The sequence below is a fragment of the Apostichopus japonicus genome, chromosome 11 (genome assembly GCF_037975245.1).
Source record: "Apostichopus japonicus isolate 1M-3 chromosome 11, ASM3797524v1, whole genome shotgun sequence".
Taxonomy (NCBI): domain Eukaryota; kingdom Metazoa; phylum Echinodermata; class Holothuroidea; order Aspidochirotida; family Stichopodidae; genus Apostichopus; species Apostichopus japonicus.
In genome coordinates, this window is record NC_092571.1 from 26,120,163 (window position 1) to 26,139,621 (window position 19,459).

General features: G+C 36.1%; 1 protein-coding gene across 3 annotated transcripts in view; it reads left to right on the forward strand.

Annotated features, from left to right (window-relative positions):
• Positions 1-17,398, forward strand: part of LOC139975907 (uncharacterized) — a 38,191-nt gene extending 20,793 nt beyond the window's left edge. For all 3 annotated transcript variants that reach the window (XM_071984194.1, XM_071984196.1, XM_071984195.1), the window contains 17 exons: positions 112-287; positions 1,290-2,292; positions 2,961-3,167; positions 3,578-3,721; positions 4,241-4,443; positions 5,034-5,124; positions 5,850-6,112; positions 6,833-7,094; positions 7,884-8,122; positions 8,787-8,877; positions 9,541-9,723; positions 11,454-11,571; positions 12,406-12,550; positions 13,197-13,568; positions 14,094-14,229; positions 15,000-15,110; positions 15,969-17,398. In XM_071984194.1, coding sequence (XP_071840295.1) covers positions 112-287; positions 1,290-2,292; positions 2,961-3,167; positions 3,578-3,721; positions 4,241-4,443; positions 5,034-5,124; positions 5,850-6,112; positions 6,833-7,094; positions 7,884-8,122; positions 8,787-8,877; positions 9,541-9,723; positions 11,454-11,571; positions 12,406-12,550; positions 13,197-13,568; positions 14,094-14,229; positions 15,000-15,110; positions 15,969-16,028 — 3,804 coding nt within the window. In that variant the 3' untranslated portion in view covers positions 16,029-17,398. The remainder of the gene's footprint in view (positions 1-111; positions 288-1,289; positions 2,293-2,960; positions 3,168-3,577; positions 3,722-4,240; positions 4,444-5,033; positions 5,125-5,849; positions 6,113-6,832; positions 7,095-7,883; positions 8,123-8,786; positions 8,878-9,540; positions 9,724-11,453; positions 11,572-12,405; positions 12,551-13,196; positions 13,569-14,093; positions 14,230-14,999; positions 15,111-15,968) is intronic.
• Positions 17,399-19,459: the final 2,061 nt, after the last annotated feature.

The window sequence follows — 19,459 nt, forward strand, 5'->3', positions numbered from 1 at the left end:
TTTGAGTACAAACCCACAAATGATGTTATTCAAGTACAGGCAACTGTGACAGAATATGAGTACAAGTGGAGAATCACTAGAAAATTCTCGTTTCTATTTTGTTTTCAACAGATGAGATCTGTCCTTCTGAAGCGATTTTACTTCCGACTTTGGACGGAGAGAAAGCGTACCGGTAGAAAAGAGGAAAGTGAAGCTATTGCTGGAGTAAAAGAGAGACGAAATGTACACAGCTTACGAGCTGCTTTCAGAAAATGGAAATCATCATATGAAAATGAAATCCTTGCAAGGTATCGTAAGAAATTTAGTTTTAAAGGAATATGAAGTTTGTTTCAAAGACAAATATTGATGCATGTCACAATAGAAATTGTAGCAGTGGATATTAAACTGAAGCTTGTTTAACTTGTCAGTGTTCTAAGTGTTGGCTAAATCCCCCCCCCCCAAAAAAAAAAAAGTAAAAGTGATAATTTAATAATTTATTATTAAAATAAGGGTAACCACAGTGAGAATATATTATGGTCATTCCTATTGGAGCATTGTGTTTGGGTTCCTCATAATGAATATTACAATAATTGAAATTTATTTAGACTTTATTATATTAAGTGTTTCACTAAAGTGCTGTTGCTACAGCTGTTTTCAACTGTCCTTTGACCTCATACTTGGAAAAATCTGAATGCTTACAATCTTGTTTCAAGGCAGGTCACACAACTATATCACAGTTAACCCCCGGTCATTGGTGACGTGTCACACCCACACACCCAAGTGTGTTCAATTGAAACAGTTGCTCAGGGGCACAGCAGTACATCAAATTAATGTGTACCCTTGCGGACTTCCCATAGGCCCCAGCCACAAACAGGCACATGGAACTATGTTTACAAGTTACCTAGCTAGTTCCCCATTTATGTACAGTGAATACAGCAATGAAAACTAAGTGCCTTGCCAATCCACAGCATAATGGTCAGGCCAGGACTCAAACCTGCAGTTCTTAGATGACAAGTCACATTGCCTTTTCCATTTGACTACAAAGCTCGCTTGAAAATGTGAGATACGGATCATATACAATAAGGAATTTGAAGCCTAAAATAGGTCAAAATAGCACAAATTTATAAAAGACAATATGTAATTGAAAGTGAGCAAATGAATTATGGCGATTCCACAGAAAGTTTAGCAAAATTCCTGTTCTTCACCCTTTGGTATTTTCATTTAACAGTATCATTACCAATAACATTATTTAGTAATTCATTATTTCAGAGTTATATTTGTAATTGTATTTTTTTTTTACTTTCTACTAGGAATCATCACCTAGCAGTAGTACAGGCAAATTTCAGGATCTTACTCAGACAATGGCACCAACATGCAAAGCTCTCATTTCAACATTCACTGGAAGTCTTCACCAGATCTCTCGGTTTGTCTTCACCTTACTTCGGCACCATAACTCCATCTGACTTGTCTAGGAGAGCGCAAGCTTCAGAGGGGAGCAATTATTCGGACACGGTCCATTTGTCTGTTGTAGACAGTGGCTACCACGGCAACCATGCAAATCTTGAGAGTCTGTCGATTGGCAGGTTCCAAAATCTATCGCAGTCAGATTTCGTGGATGCCTCCAATCCTTCCGATCTTGAAACTATTAGCATTCAGAGCTGTCCCTTGTTTCCAGGAACAACAGCACCCTCCGTAATGGAAGATGATGGAACATTCCAATCAACTGAGATAGCTCATACATTTTCATCAGCTGACTCATCTCCAGATTCAAAATTACAGCTAGAAAGAAGGGACACACCCAAGCCTCCCTTGAATCAAATGGATGAATCATATTCCCAGAGAATAGAGGGATGTCCATCTGCTCAAGAGGAGGTCAAAGAAATGAATGGTGATACTGATGGAAGCACAGAATATGAATATTCATATCCAATAACTGGTATGACTGGAACCTTCAGTCAGGGCTGGAGGCAACATTCATCTGAGGGTGACTCCAGTCACCCGTCATCGCTGAGACTGGGATGTTCAGATGATGACAGCCGCTCGTCATCTTCTTGTGAACTCGTTACGGTACAAGACAGATTATCAACGAACAATGTCATGAGAGATGTCTGGTTGGGAGAGATGGGAGATGTTTTGGTTGGAGAGGTATCAGATGCCGTGGAAGATGAGGACTCATTGGGTATGATGTCATTGCGAGAGTTGGTCGATGAAGACACAGCACTAACAAGATCTGACTGTTTAGAGACGTTATCATCATTTCACGATGAAAATGATGATGAGGATTGTGTTACTGAAGAACAGCAGTCAAAAGTAGTAAGTGTTAGGTACACATAATGCCATGTAATTAGTTAACTGTCTCTCACTGTAAATGATCTGAATTGTCTTGATAAATGTCAGCATGGTTATGGGTGAAATGAATTTGTGAAAGTTGTTTTGACTCTTTCACTAATGTACCTGACAGTTGTTAGAAGGACCAAGGAGGTATGGCATCCACAATTGTGTGGTCCAATACGAAACATTAATTGATGGTTCCAGAATACCTCTCCTCATACTCTTTGATGGGCAAGGCATGTCCACAATTTTAATATGTTACCTATTTCATAAAATGATTTTCTTCTTTATAGCTGTAGTTTAATTGGTAAATTTTCTTATTAGCAAACAAAACAAAACATGCTATGTTTTATAAATTTGTAATTTATTTAAACTTTTTGTTTTTAAATATTCAAATAGGTTATATTTTGTGTTGAAACTGAGAGAGAAAATTATTAGATAAATTTGAGATAGGGAGTGTCAGTTGTTCTTCCCTTCCCTGCCCCTCCTCTCCCCCTCCCTCCACTTTCCTCCCCTCAAAGTTGTTAGGATTGAGGCTTTAAAGTTGTAGATTGAATTCAGTCAACCCCATTTAACCTTTTTTTATTTTTAGTTCAGGTAAGCTTAAACCAGTTTATATTTCTCTTTCTTCTGATATTCTCTATAACCAGGTTTTGATAAAGTACATGCTCAATTTCTGGAGACTTTGGCCAGTCAGTGCTGTGTTCCTGCAGTGGCTTAGGTACACTAGATATAGGAAATACCTTAGACTACAGCAAGATGAACTCAAGAAGATTACAATGAGGAATACACTAAGGAGATACACTAACCACTGGAGAAGACAGCTAAAATTAGTACAGATAGCAGATCAACACCAGGTGATGAAAGATTAATGATTCATTCCATTTAAAGTAAACATGGCCAAACCAATACCCATCTAGGTGGTCGTTTTTCAGTATATATATATATATATATATATATATATATATATATATATATATATACAGTACTTAATAATCACACAGTCATGAAAATGTCAGGAGGATGAATCGTTGAGAACAGCGTGGAAATCATTCAATTAAATTCAAATTTATTTCTCATATTATTGTGCAGTAAAAAGTATAACACACAGTACAGCAGAAAACGTTACATAATTTAGTTTCCATTTCTGATCTTGTTATTTGTGAGGTGGACTGAAATATCCATGTGTAGTTTGTGTTGTTTTTGTTCAAGATTCAAAATTAATTTGCCAGATTTTCTTTCCTTTTTCTTTTTCCTGCAATCACAGAAATCAAGTCTAATTGGGAAATATTTTGAGGCTTTGAGCACTCACCATCAGAGGAAGAAGAAGTCAAGACTGAACAGGGAGCTCGCTGAAAGATGGAGAGCAGTTAAATCACTCTCTGCACCATTTCAGAAATGGAAATCTCAGGTAAGAGAGAATCAGATTAAAGTGATGGGAAGGAGAGTAGGTTGCTAATTATTCTTCGTCAATTGTTCTATTGTCTATCTGTTATTCTGTTTTTCTGTTTGTGAAATGCTATTCATTAATAACATATCAGACCAACTGTTCATTCCTCTCAATCAAGCAAATAACTAGGTGATTTGTTGAAATATTCCATTTTAACTAAAATAAAGTCTCATAGAGGATCAATCTAGTCTCAACTGAAATGTTGACAAAAGGTTGGACCGAGGACCTTGGTGAAAAAAAAAAAAAAAATTGGTCATTAATTACATGATGATAAAAATGCTGTTAATGTTTATATCAAATTTGTACAAAGTTTTTAAGGTAAAACATGAAATTCCTCACTGCACCAATAATTACTAAAATCAATATCTTTTCATAAATTGGAATATTCTCTCTCTTCTATATTTTGAATCTTTGTACTTTTGCTTCAGATGTGGTGGAATTGAGAGCCTCAGTTGAGTTTATGTTTTCTCTCCCTTGCAGGTTTTGTATGCTCACACTCTCTCTGGAGAAGAACCATCCTGGGATTCTTTCATAACCAAGAGCCGGACACTCTGTTATAATTCATCAAAATTGGAGGGAAAAATTCAGAAGGAAAACATGAACGAATGTTTCATGTTTTGGAAACTGAGAGTTTGGCAGCAACTCCAAGTTAGAAATCAATTTCAGCAAACATTGAAGCAGAGGTGAGGTATAAATCAGAAGTTTATCTACAAGAGACAAACGATTCACTTTTGCCAAGAAATAAAATTTCATGATTTAGTACTATGTTCCTTCCATTAAGTTCTATATCTTGTGGTTTTCTTAATGTGTTTTTAATTTACAAATATGCTGTTGATCTACTGAAACACAATGGGGAGTGGCGGATATTAAGAATATGTATTTTTGTTACTGCTTGAAGAAATACAAATTCTAAAGCAAGGAATGGCTTATCAATATATTCTCTCAACATCTGAAGATGGTGTCATGGTCTACCTTAGATAACCATCACAGTTGGCTGGATGGAACCTTTAATGGTTGCATATCACTTTAAGAATTTTAAAAATAGTTTGACTGTTTTTGGTATTATTTACACAGAATTGTTTTTCAGAGCAACAATATTCTAATACAAAAAACCTTCCTTGATATCATAGCTTTGTATTCTATGATCAAAATCTGACAATGTGGGTGCAGGAGAAATTTTGGACTGCCACCCCCCCCCTTTGCCCCCTGCCATCATTCATAAGTGCCACATCCTGCAAAATTTGCCTTCATTTTGGTCTTTTAAATTTGGTAGATGTTTCCAGTCTTGGTTACAATGGACCAGAGTTAATATAGAAAGAACAATTCAAATGGAGTCATTCCTTCAGAGAAGGCAGAAACACATGGTAAGTGTAGAATAATACATGGTTAATAAAGAGTTATACATGGTTACTGTAGAGTAATGCATGGTTAGTGTAGAGTAATGGATGGTTAGTCAAGAGTAATGCATGGTATTGAGTAATGCATGGTAAGTCTAGAGTAATACATGGTTAGTGTAGAGTAATGCATGATTAGTATAGAGTAATGCATGGTTAGTATAGAGTAATGCATGGTTAGTATAGAGTAATGCATGGTTAGTATAGAGTAATGCATGGTTCGTATAGAGTAATGCATGGTTCGCATTGAGTTATGCATGGCTCGTATAGAGTAATGCATTGTTTGTGTAAAGTAATGCATGGTTTATAGTATACATGGTTAGTATAGAGTAATGCATGGTTAGTATAGAGTATCGCATGGTTCATATAGATTATCATGTGGTTAGTATAGAGTAATGCATGATTAGTATAGATTTTTAGTAATTTTATTACATCTAGGTTTACCTCCATGGTATATCTTAATTTTTTCTAAGTTACTAAATCTATAAATAATGTTCTATAATGGTAGATTTTGTTCACCTTGTGATATTATGTATACCATCCACTTGTTATATTATATTGTGATGTTGGGATATATATGTATACCAGCAATATGGATTCTGTACAAGCATTGATTTATTTTAGGAGAAGTTACCATTGAAACACACCCAGCTGCTTTTTTTTTACGATGTTTTTAATGTTATATGTTGTTCCAGGTATTATTAAGGTGGAAAGAGGCTTTGTTACACAAATCCAAGGTACAGCAGATGAGGTCAAAGGTCAATGAAAACCATCTCAGGGACATCCTTCATCTGTGGCACCAATATGCACAAAGAACCAGGGAGGATAGAGAACACACCGAAACCGCACAAAGCATGGTTGCTATGACGGCACTTCAACATTTCTGGAATATTTGGAGATGTCAGTTGAAGGAATGCATCGTTGCTCAAAGTTTTAGAGACCAACAATTAACAAAAAAGTAAGATTTGTTTGTCCTCGCTTCACTTTATTATGTGTACTCTGTACATTATTTGTTGTGGACCTTGATGGAAATGTTAAATGGCCTGTAGCTGCATAGGAATGCCTGTGATGCACAGACCACTATTCACAGAATTTGGACTCGTCCTGGAAAACTCATCTCAAGTTGCAATCCTGTGCTAAATGTTGCTATTGCATAGTTTTAAAGTTAGCTGTTGTTTTGAAGTATTTAAAATATTGTTGTGACACTGTGGTGAAACAAGAGAAATAAGTTTGTAAGCACAACAGAGCTTACTATCTTCTTTAAGAATCAGTGTAATGAATCGAGGCTGCTTGACACCCCCTCCAGAGAGACTGTCACTGTTAACTTACTGCCTTTGCATTGGGCTAAAGTAATCCTGTGTTTAATTCGGTTTCAAAAAGTAATGAAGGAGATCTTTGCAGCACTGACAGTGTCAAAATATTTTAAACATTTGAATTTGGAGGAAATTTTGCTCAATAAATAACCTTTTAAAAGAGAATACCTACCTGTGATAAGGCAATTTAACATTTTGAAACCTTACGAGTTTGGATAAAAGTCACACCAATAATGAAGGTCATTCATTGCTCATTTTACTTAGATTCCATCCTATTTTTTAAATATTTTTTTATCATTTGGTGGTTATGAAACAAATATCACAAGATGACTTATCTTGCCTTTCTTTCTTTTCTTTTTGTAAAGATGTTTTGGTCTCTGGTTGAATTTCAAGCATCAGCAAATCGAGCTTCGTAAGTCGGCTCGTAAAGTAGAGGTGATAGTTGAAGAGAGAGAGTCGAGAGAGGCATTTTACATCTGGAGGAAGAGGATGGAAGCAAAGAAGAGGATGCTAAAGCTGACCATAAATCAAGAACAAACTACACTGAGAATCTCATTTGAGAAGTGGAAGGAGTATGTGAGCTTGGAGAGAAGAGAAAAGATGAGATGCCATAACTTGATGGAAGAGGTTTGTCATTACCAGGGAATGCATGATAATATAGGGGAGTGATAGATTCAGGAAGCAAATCATATTCAATTGCTGTGGTAGACTATAGTGACTATCATTATAATAATAATAGTAATAATAATAATGGTAATAATATTGAGGATTTATAAAGTGCAGACATATCCACCGATAACTGTGCTCAAGGCGCATAACAATATTACCCTGGTCATTGATAGCCTGTCAAACAGAGGCAACCCTCCACAGGGCAGCAGCTAAACAGCGCCCAGCTGACAGTTTATCGTACAGGTCCCCATTTATACACCTGGGTGAAGAGAGGCAATGGAGATAAAGTGCTTTGCCCAAGGACACAACGTAATGATCTGGCCAGAACTCGAACCTGCAAGCCTTAGATCACAATTCCACTGCCTGAACCACTTGACCATATTGCTCTCTCTATGCTATAAAGTAAGGCATGATTCAGAAGGTTGAATCTTGTGTGCAGAGATTGTCTTGGTAAAACACATTCTGCTTTGTGTGTGTGTCACTCCCCCCTTTTCTTTCTATTGGTGTGGGGGGGGGTGGATTGGGTTGAGGGGCGGGTGAATTTCTGTCCTTCATTTCCTGCATGGGTATCTTCTACTTACATCTTGAGGCTTCTGTGTCTTTTAGTGTATTTAGATGATTAAATTATATTGTTATATTGTACACTGTTGTTGAAAAACAAATCAAAATGAATTGAAAAATTTCCTGGTATACCAAAATGTCTACAATGTTATATCCATGATGTCATTTTCTTGATCAATTAACTAGGTGGTCTCTCATTGGCTGATGGTCTGTCACCTTCAACAGAAACAGAGGATGGCAATCCAGGATGCAGTTTCTCGCTGGAGACGGTTGGTTCATAAGAGTAGAAATTTATCAAGACTCCAACAGGATCGTACCAGACTGAAAAGTAGGAACCGACTGGAACAGTGTTGGAAAATATGGAGGGAAAAGTTTGACAAGACCTCAGTTGCTGATCGATTTTATGAAAGCCACTTGTGTAGCAGGTAACTATTGCCGTGTTGAGTAACATGAAACCTGTTTTCTTCCCAACTGTATGACTTTTCACAGTGCAGGCTGTATACCAAGGAGTAACACAATGTTGTATCAGCTTGATCACCAGCTCAGGGAAATTATTAAATAATCATTAAATACTAAAAAAACATAAAAAGGAATTTGAAATAATCCTTTTATTTCATGCAATCAGCTTTTCAATGCACATCATGCTGTGTAGAAGTATGGCATATTGAACACTAACACAATAAATGATAACAACAAATAAGAAAGTCAATAAATGCTTACACTTTCACATTTCAAACTGAACCATAAACTGATTAATTTTCAGCGCCTTTTTTAGTTTGTTTATATACTTTTAAATTTAAGTTTAATTCTTCAGGATATTCAATTAGTAGTACTATCATGTACTTTATGTAAATCTGTACCAAAGCACTTGGTCCAGTTTTACATTGACAGTTCTAGGGTATTGCAAATGACAGTAGTTATGCAGGTTAATGTAAAAGAGTAAAACAAAGTGAGTACTTTACAGAGATATTTAGACAATGTGTTCTATGCTAGAAAAATGTTTTGCTAACATCATAGGGAGGTGATCATTCCAATACAACTTGACAAGTTTGCTAGTTTACTCTATTTATTTTTGTCCCCCCCCCCCAGGTACCTCCATGATTGGTGTATTTACACCAAGCAGCAGAAGAGGAGACTTGCAGATGAGGAAAGCTTCCGTCTTCGCATGCAACATCAAATGGTAAAAGAAGCCTTAACCATCAACTCATCAACAGATTGACAATACTATACATGATTCATATCAATCTAACAAGTTTTGCTCGAAGGAAAATTGAAACAAGAAAGAAAAAAATGTTGATCTAGCTAGGAATTAGTCTTAGTGTAGGGAATAACAGCCTCTGGTGCTATACGACACTATATTCTGGAACCCAACCCTCTCTCACTCCACACAAGTATCAAGTTTTACAAGCACATCCCCATCAGCATGGCAGTGTAAGATAATGGAATGTAAAAAAACATTCGCTTTTAATGTGTCATGATGATGAATAAGTGTCTGAAAACCTGAACTCTTACTTTAGTCTACCCCTCCTCCGACCTATCCCCGTCCTTCGACCTTTTCCCCTCTCCTAGCACCCTCATCACAGTTATAATGTTACGTAGTTTATTGAATGATGTTCAGTTAGTCAGGGGCATGGAGAACCAGGTCAGTCGTAATTATGTCAATAGGGCCTGATTGAAGTGATTAAACATTTCTCTCACACCCATATTTCCATGCCCCCCCCCCCTGTTTTAAACTTGGGCCTCTGTAAAGGCCAATTCCCCAGCCCCTCTCTGCTGAGGCCTCGAGTCAGTCAAACAAACTATCATCTAATCATTCATCTTTCCTTATTTCGAATTCTGCCAGGTTGAACGTTGTTTCAGTCATTGGATGGATATGTCGCATGATATTCAACAAAAACAGCAGATTTCGGATGACTTTGCAGGTCAGAGGTCACAAAGAACTTTAACTGTCTGTTTTCAAATGTGGTTACAACAGACACTGACAAAGAAAGCTGACAATTTCTACAAAGCCAAAGTAGAGAAGCAGGTATGTAGAGATCAAGAGTGAATTTGAAATCTCAAAAACTCATTCTGTTTGAAATGTATATTGGAAATCAAGGCGATTTGACAATTTTGTATGTTTGGCTGTTTTGACATTCAAGTCATCAAGATAAGTTAGCGGTCATTTAGTATCAAAGGTGGTTAAGGTTTACAAGAATGGTTTAACTCACCACTTAATATTTTGGAAAAAGTTGGCTTAGTGTCTATGTGCATTTGTAAAGAGCCTACTCAATGAACCCTTCACATTTTCGAGGCAGGCATTAGTTACTTGAATGCAGTGTTCAGCAGTGGATTGAAATGTTGCACAGAATTCTCATGAGGCTGGCTGTATTCACATATAATGTGATGACCATTGAGTCAAGAAAGACGAGCAGTTTGTAGTTATAACGAGTAATGTGCTCCAGCTTAGCAAGGTATTAACCTGTTTATTATAATAACAGTATAATGCTTTCTGTGCCATAGATTTACTCTATAGTTTATTGTTGTTTGTTACTTCTTCTTCTTCTTCATTTTTGTATGCATATTTCTGTTTATGGTACAAATTCAACAATTTAAAAATAACATATTATCTTCTCAGATAACTTTCCTTTAATTGGCAAGGTTTGTACCACCACAAGGAAGCAAATACATTTAATAGAGACTACAACATAAAATCACTTATGTCCAAGATATGTAATAAAGTTCATCTGTCTGAAACAATCCACGATAAAAAGGAAAGATGGCTGTATAAGACCGCTGTATAGCACCGCGGTATAACACCGCTGTATAACACTGCTGTATAACACAGCTGTACAACAGAGCTGTATAACAGAGCGGTGTACAACACTGCTATATAACACTGCTGTATAACACAGCTGTATAACACTGATGTATATCACCGATGTATAACACAGCTGTTTAACACTGCTGTATAACACAGCTGTATCACACCGCTGTATCACACCGCTGTATAACGTAGCTGTATAACACAGCTATATTACACAGCGGTGTATAACACAGCTGTATTACACAGCTGTATAACACTGATGTATATCACCGATGTATAACACAGCTGTATAACACAGCTGTTTAACACTGCTGTGTATAACACAGCTGTATCACACCGCTGTATTACACCGCTGTATAACGTAGCTGTATAACACAGCTGTATAACACAGCTATACTACACAGCGGTGTATAACACCGCTGTATAACACAGCTGTATCACACCGCTGTATAACACAGCTGTATCACACCGCTGTATAACGTAGCTGTACACAGCTGTATAACACAGCTGTATAACACAGCTGTATAACACAGCGGTGTATACCACGGCTGTATAACACAGCTGTATCACAACTGTATAACACAGCTGTATAACACTACTGTATAACACTGCTGTATAACACTGCTGTATAACACTGCTGTATAACACAGCTGTATAACACAGCTATATAACACAGCTATATAACACAGCTATATAACACCGGTGTATAACACAGCTGTGTATAACACTGCTGTATAACACAGCGGTGTGTAACACAGCCGCATAACACAGCTGTATAACACTGCGGTGTATAACACAGCTGTATAACACTGCTGTATAACACAGCTGTATAACACCGCTGTATAACACCAATCTATAGAATTGCTGCACTGTCAAGGGTCTCCTCCAGATTGTTTGTACAGGAAGTTGCATATGTATATCTTCCTACATTCCATTGTTCTTACCCTCAGATGTGGAGTACATGGAAAGTTGCCCTCATGAATATTCAGATAATGAGACAAGTCCAAGAAAGTACAGAAAGGAGACGTCTGCAGACATCTTTCAATGCCTTACAGATTTGGTGTTCTGGTAAGTTGCTTTAGCAATCTACAGTTAAAAGAATAATATGGGTGAAGACTCTTCCTTAAAATCATATTGTCAATGACCAAAGTTACTACATATAATAAACCTGCTTACAGAAGCCAACGTCAATCAGTTTGGAAAGAAATAAGTCAGGGGTCATTTGATTGTTACAAAATATATAAATTTAACATCACCTTTTAGTGCAGTCTGTGCAATTCACTACTAGAACTGCCCAGTTTTATCATGTAGACAACCATAGAGAGGTAATACATGCACACACGTGACCTAACCGAATACTTGTAGTCATTAACAGACTTCAGTCAATGTGAGTGCTGGTCAAGTGTTCAGTGTGTGGGGCGGGGTGGGTCTTCACAACTATTGAAAATTTGGCTACAAAGTTTTGACTTATTCCCATATAAAAAATTCCATTCCTGATAATGCAACATCCAAGTTGAAAGCATTTTGTTCAATGTTGAGGGGTGAATTAATACTCCAGTTCTATCATTTATAATAATATCAACGTTTTTCACCCTCCCCTTTGTTATTTTCTTAGTACTGTTAGAAACATACTAATTAAGCAAGTCTTATCTGTTCATATTCATCGTCAATTTGTAACCACCTTAAAGTATTTTCTGTGAATAATGTAATGAGGGTTGTGAACATAACGATAACCAAACAAGGGCCTAGATAACCTTCTTGAATGAGTGAATGTTAATAGTGTATTAAAGTAACATGTCAAAGGTCATGGGGTCAAAAAAATTCAGATATTTCAAACTTGAAGAGTCAGATTGATGACATCATAGTGGTCACAAACCAATCACTTTTTTTTTTTTTGCTCAGAAAACAAAAAGCAGAGACTTTTGATTCAGAGTATTAGAGTGAAGCAAGAGAGAAATCGTGTAAGATTTGCTTTCAGTAAATGGAGGGAACAAATGGATCAGCGGAGAAATGCTGGCAGCTCCTACCACAAACATCAACTCAGAAGGTAACAAGTGATCTGAGACTTCTTTTAGCCTCTTTTCTGTGTAGTCTTAAAGGCATTGAAGACTCGCCTCAAACCGCCTGAAAAAGTTAACTTTCTGTTGCTTGCAAGTGAAGTTTTTCTTCATGTCGCTACAAAATGCAGACAGTAATGAAACGAGATACCTTGTTATCTTTGATGTCCATCGCAGCTATGTACACTGTGTTGTGGGTATTGACCGTAGCTGTATGTATTGACTGTAAACTAGTGTCTAATTATCGACAGTAGCAAGCTGTGTGTGTATTTTCTGGAATTGATGGTGGCGTCTAACACTTCTGTTACACCTCATTTGAAACTAGGTCAGATTACAGTCTTCACACCCTTTTATCAACTTTACCCTGTAAAATATGACTTTGTCCAATAGTCTCGCATATTCTCATATTTTAGCTCCTGTCATTAATTGCTTTGTCATTCAATGCGATGTTTTACCGTGTAAATGTCTTTTCACATGCCTCTCTCCCTTTTAGACACGATCGTTGACAAGGCCTCCATGTATGTTTAAATTTAGCATATCTATTATCTAGGGTCGATTGGTAGGCATGTACAAATTGGCTGGTGTATGTCTGATTGTCTTTGGCTGGAAACTTCTACTTTATTTTTATTCTTTTAGACACTTCCAGGCCTGGTTGCACACGATGCAAAAGGAGAAGCATTTGCAAGAGTTATATGAAAATGCTCTGGCAACCTTCACGTATCGTAGGATCCAGCTGGTCTTGTACGGAAAGCATGACATGATAAAATATGACAGGGAAGTCCTACGTCGCAATGCTAGCGGACATCCATCTGATAAAATCATCAGCATTTGCTTTGAGAGGTGGAAGAGCAGGACTACTCAAAGAGGAAAGGAGAGGTTGCGGCTGTTTTCTCTTGCACAGAGTGCAGCTGCTCATTGGAGATGGTGGGTAGAGAAGAGACAACAGTATAGGCGGATAGAGAGAGAGAAGGAGCAAAAGGCTGAGGCATTTTCCAGACGATGTTTGAGGTAAAGGAAAGACAACGTGAATACCAATGTCACAGCTGACGGAAAAAAATTCAAATTCGTCATTTAAATTGAATCTCTGAAAGAACATTTTGACTTGAATGAATTTCTTTTCATTTTTTCAATTGTATCTGTCTTGGATTGTCATTCTGTAAATTGTTTCTTTATGTTTTTTCTCTTTTTTTTTCACATTGTTTATCAGATTGTTTGTTTATGATGCATTTTTTGTGGCTGATATATCGAAAAATAAAAAATAAATTATCTTATGTTACAATAGTTGAATTGAATTATTTTTTTTTACTTATTTATCTGTTTTCTTAACTATGATCTCATTGAGGAGAAGAGAAGGGTTACAACAAACTTCAAAATTTATGAAGATTATTTATTTTTGACTAATTACAAATGTTTATTCTCTTCACTACTTCTTTTGCACTTATTGATCTGTATAACAAAGAAAATGAAATGACTTCTACGGTTGTAACTGTGTAATCTCATTCTGGTGGTAATTCGTGGCTTCTTTTATTCCAGTTTGCATGTTATCAAGTGTTGGAAGAAAGGAGTTGAACAACAGAAACAAGAGAGACAGAGGAAAAATTGGTTGTTGCAAAAGTATGGAAGGAAATGGATGAATCTGACATCTCAGAGGATTGTTGCTGAGCAGATGGTATGGTTACTATGGTGATTTCTAACATTCTTTATAATATAGTTTGTACAATTGAAAAGAAATATTCTAACCACTGTAGATATATTTATATCACATATAGTATTCAAGGGTATCCATGTAAGGAATGACAGGTTGCAGCCAGGATTGTTATAAAATTATAATAATTGCAGCTCATTCGGTGATTCCAATACAAAAACTATACATCATTCCTCTGATCATATTCATGTTACAAACATTATTACAAGCACATAGGTGGGAAGTTACTTAAGATAATGTTATGTTATCAAGCTATCAAGAGCTAGCATAGCAAACATATAGGTGGGAAGTTATGTTTGATCCTTTTATGCTATCAAGAGCTAACATAACAAGCCCATAGGTGGGAGTTATTTTTGATCATTTTATGCTATCAAGTTATCAAGAGCTAACATTATAATAAGCACATAGGTGGGAAGTTACTTAAGATCCTGTTATGCTATCCAGCTATCAACAGCTAACATTATAATAAGCACATAGGTGGGAAGTTATTTTCAATCCTTTCATGTTATCAAGCTATCAAGAGCTAACATTATAACAAGCACATAGGTGAAAAACATGAGGGTCAATTTCAGAAGTGAATACATGTGTTGTAGAAATATTACATGGACTGATAGCAGTGGGTTCTTTTAACAGCCTACATGATACTTAATTTATTTTATATAAATTTTTGTATCTTAAAGTTTCCCTCTTTTTTGTTCTATTTTCCTTCCTTTAAATTATCCTGTGAATTCAAGGAGCATTACTGGAAGATGAGGAGAGGATGGAACCAGTGGAGGCAGCATCTAATTAAATCTCTGACATCGAAGAAATTTAACAAGAATGAAGAAAGAAGACTTTGTGCCAAGGTACGGTAAAAAGACAGGACACACATGTCCAGACTCCAGGTACTGTAGTTTCTGTTAAACTTTTGCAGACATGAAACGTCCAGACACCAGATACTGTAGTTTCTGTTAAACTTTTGCTATTGTTGGACTTTGACCCAAAAAAAATTAAGCTTTCGGTTGCCTGTCACTTTCATGTGGAATACTAAACAGAGACATTCCATAATATGCTATCAGCTTTCTGTCTACCCGGTCTTAATATCTCTCTCAACACAAACGGTTTCTTGGAACGTATTTTATTTGTCCCAACTATACAAAGTGAATGTCGATGGTTCGTACAAGTGAAATTATTGTCATATCTCCATCATTTCTCACTAATTTAAATCTGACTAATTAGTCCTTTAATTATGGTACTTTAACACCATTCCCTAAGAAGACTATGCTAACTAAAATACACATTTCAGTCCATGGGTCAGTGTTTTTTTGTTGTTGAAAAATCATAAATTCATAGCATTAGTCATGGAGCAATGCATAAATTTACAGAGGGGAACAAAGTGGCTGTAGTGTTGAAAGCATTAGGGCATAGATATATCAAAGTTTGTAGAATATTATTATAATATAAAACTTGCGCAGTCTGTATGATCTAGGTGACTGTAATGTTAGTGAAATATCTATTTTGGCATGCTCCCTTTATCTCAATGCAAAGAAAACAAATCTATAAAAAAAGTTATTTACTTTCTTTATGAAATAATCATTCATTTATTCTTATATTGTTTGTTTGGTTTTCACTATATGGTTATTATATTACTATTATGAACTCATATTAAGGGAATATGTGTGGTTACAACCAAAGTATTTTTTTTCTCGTCCTATATACTGTAGGTATTCAATGCTTGGAAGATGGCAGCAAAACATGATCTCCAATACTATATAGAAGAATAAAAGTAGTGTACCTCCTGTACAGCAACCTCTCTGATAACTCAAGGGAGAGCTACCGGAAATTCTGGACTATTTGACATCCCATGACCCTAATTTCCTCACAATTATTTAAGAGAAGAGCAGTCTTATACCTCAACAGAGAGCTATGGACATTCTGGACCATTTGGGCAGTTACCTTACTTTCTCCTAATATGTCCAGATAATAATATTTTCCTAAACGTATAGGATACCATGGTAGTTATTTTTACATCAATTGATGGGAAGTTCTGTGTGTGACAAGCAGACTAAAGGGTTCTCTTTGGAGGTAGAGACATAGAAATGCACTACAATTGTTAAGGTCATTCAAAGGACTGGACTGTAGGGAAGAAAGAAATGTGTTACTATGCAAAGATTGTAAACAGAGGAACGGTTGGATTTTTACCTCCAGATATGCCAGGATCCAAATAAACTAGGTGGACATGATCAGGTTAAATCATATACAGACTATGAAAACACATTGTAAGCACCCTGATGAAATTTACATTCAATTTCTACAGTTTCTATGGTATTCAAGATAGCAATATTTGAACTTGCCACGATTTGAGGCATAAGTGAACTTGAAGCAAAGCAGGGCCTCATATCATTTCATAGAAGCACACTACAGAAAACAGTGATACACCGTAATACATTAAGGCATCTTATGTGTTTTTTTTCCAGTGCCAGTACAATTAATGAACAGATTACTGTACCTATATAATTTACCACAATGTGAATAATTGTTACACATGAAACATTAAAATTTCATCGTATTGGAGATACAACATCCATCATAGAGGTAATACATACAGGGTAAATTCTATAAACAAAGGTTGTTTCTGAATATGTATTTTATAAATATAATATCTATTTTCCCTTGAGACGATTGAAAGTTTAGTGTATAGGATTGTGTCTGCCAGGTATATCAGTAATAAAAATAATTTTAAGATCACCTGTCATTCACAATTTCGTTACTTTTCATTCATACTGGATTTGGCTGCATGTCCATGCACAACCTGTAAGCTTTTGTAATGCATACAGTATACCTCATATTTTTATCAATATTTTTGGAATATTATTTTTTAAGGTTTTGTATTGTGTGTGTGTTCCAAATGTATTCTAGAATGCTGCAATGCCTCAAAGGCTTCCATGTTTAAGGAAGAATGACTTTTTAATTTGCTTTTTATCTCATAAAAGTTATATAAACATTTTTCTAAAGTGTACAGCAGTAAAATTTTACCTTGCCACATGTATACAGGTACCAAGCAGTAATTCATTCCTATTTATGCTTAGATTTGTTCATATATACCACAGACATTGAGATATTCATAAAAAATATTGAAATGTTTACATAAATACTTTTGATATGACTGTTCTTTTATTCGTTGTTATGAAATCGTTGAAATTTATTCGTTATGATGAAATGTGATGAAATCATAAGAAATTCTATTACTCTTGACTAAGAAGAAGAAGAAGAATAGATAGTTTAATGAAGCCCCCTCCCCCCCCCCCCAAAGAAAAAAGAAGGCTAACTCTCATGACTGCACTGTTAGTAGACATGGAGGTTAAGACTTTTCAAGCAGCTGCAGGTCAAAACATTTAATCTAAGCTTTAAATTCTTATAGCACACATCACTCCCTCAATACACAATGGCCATCTTGCATTCAGATATTTAAAGGAGAACTCTATCTTAACAGTAATATAATAATAATAAGAATTGTAATCAGCAGCTATTTTTACGACGCCTACAGGGACCACAAATGGGGGAGAAACTTACAGGTCGGGTGGCTTTCAATTCAACCTTTTAACTCAAATTTCAATTTCAATTGAAAACCCAACTTACTATGACCTGGCCGGGAATCGAACCCCGAACCTCCCTATAGCTAAGCCTCATTGCTTCAAATGGCACTGCCTTTGTCGACTTGCCCATAGCATCGGTATATTTTTTAAATTTTAGCTCTAAAATTTGAAATTTCATCTCGAAATTTCTCGCTTGCCCCCAAAATTTATTATCCCAAATTTCGACAAATTACACCAATGTCCTGACGATTAAAGGATTGGTTCAGGTGTCTGACATGTCTATCTTGTATGAAAGAGCTTAAAAAGACAAACAGAATAGTGAAGAAACTACCATGATAGCATTCTCTGTTAAGGAGATATCACACTTTGAAGATTTCACAATTTCTTTGCAAATGACTGGTACGTAGAAAGATTAACTGTGAGGGTGTGATGTCACATCCTCACTTCCTTAACATGTGTGAATATATTTCATTAAAAAATAATTACTTTTTTTTCACAAATCTAAAAAAGTATAATCAAACATTCTTCAGATGTTAAATCTCAAATACTTCCCTTGACACATATGAGATCTCCTGACATATCTTTTGGTTGTAGGTCATAAAATCTTACAAAATATTTTAATAAAATAACAAAGACTTTTCAGGAATGTGAGGAGATGACGTCACAGCTAGTCTCAGCTGATTTCAGCAGTTTCTACACAATCAGATAGAACTTTAAACTTGAATATCTCCTAAACGGAAAAAGATATTGAATAATTTCTTCACTGTTGGGTTTCTTTTATTGTCTTCTTTCATATAAGATAAACATTTGTGACACCTGAACTATTCCTTTAATCTCAAACTTTTCACCCCCAAATTTCATTATTGTATTTAGCAATATCGAACTTTTATCACAAAAATTCAGTGCAACCAAGGGCGTAGGAACCGGGGGGCTGGGGGGCGCCAGCCCCCCCAGTGAAAAATGTGGAGGGCGGAAGTATCATTCCGCCCCCCCCCCCGGTTCGCAAGTCAGAAAACCCCTTTTTCATTTCCAAATGAGAAAAAAAGATCTCATTTGGAGCACCAAATTGCATTTAAGGCCAGGTGAAAATACAAAATTAAGTTTACAAAATGGAGTGGGTGTTGAAGTGTGCTATATTGCACCAAATTGCATCTGAGGCCACCTGGAAATGCAATAAAATCCAAAGGGGAGGGGGACACCCCCTCCCCTTAGACCCCTCCCCCAGGCTGGCCATCAGTCTTCAGCCCTCACACTCAAAAGTACCTTCCTACGCCACTGAGTGCAACGATTATTCACAAACTTACGACGTCTCATGTCGATGCTTCATATACAAAAGTATCAATTTCATGTTAAAAATGTGAAGGTTTACCATGAAATGGTGATGTTTTTTCTTGAAATTGCGACATAAATCTAAATTTGTACACTTTCATTTGGAAATATTGACGTCTATCCCAAAACTGCGACGTGACATCATAACCAGAATTGTTTTACTTTTTTGTCGCGAACTTTCCACGTTTCGTTACAACATATTATTACAACGTTTGATTTCGATTTTCAATTAACCTTCATCTCGGTATTTTGAAGTTTAATCTAAACTTCCGACATTCCTTGTCTAATTG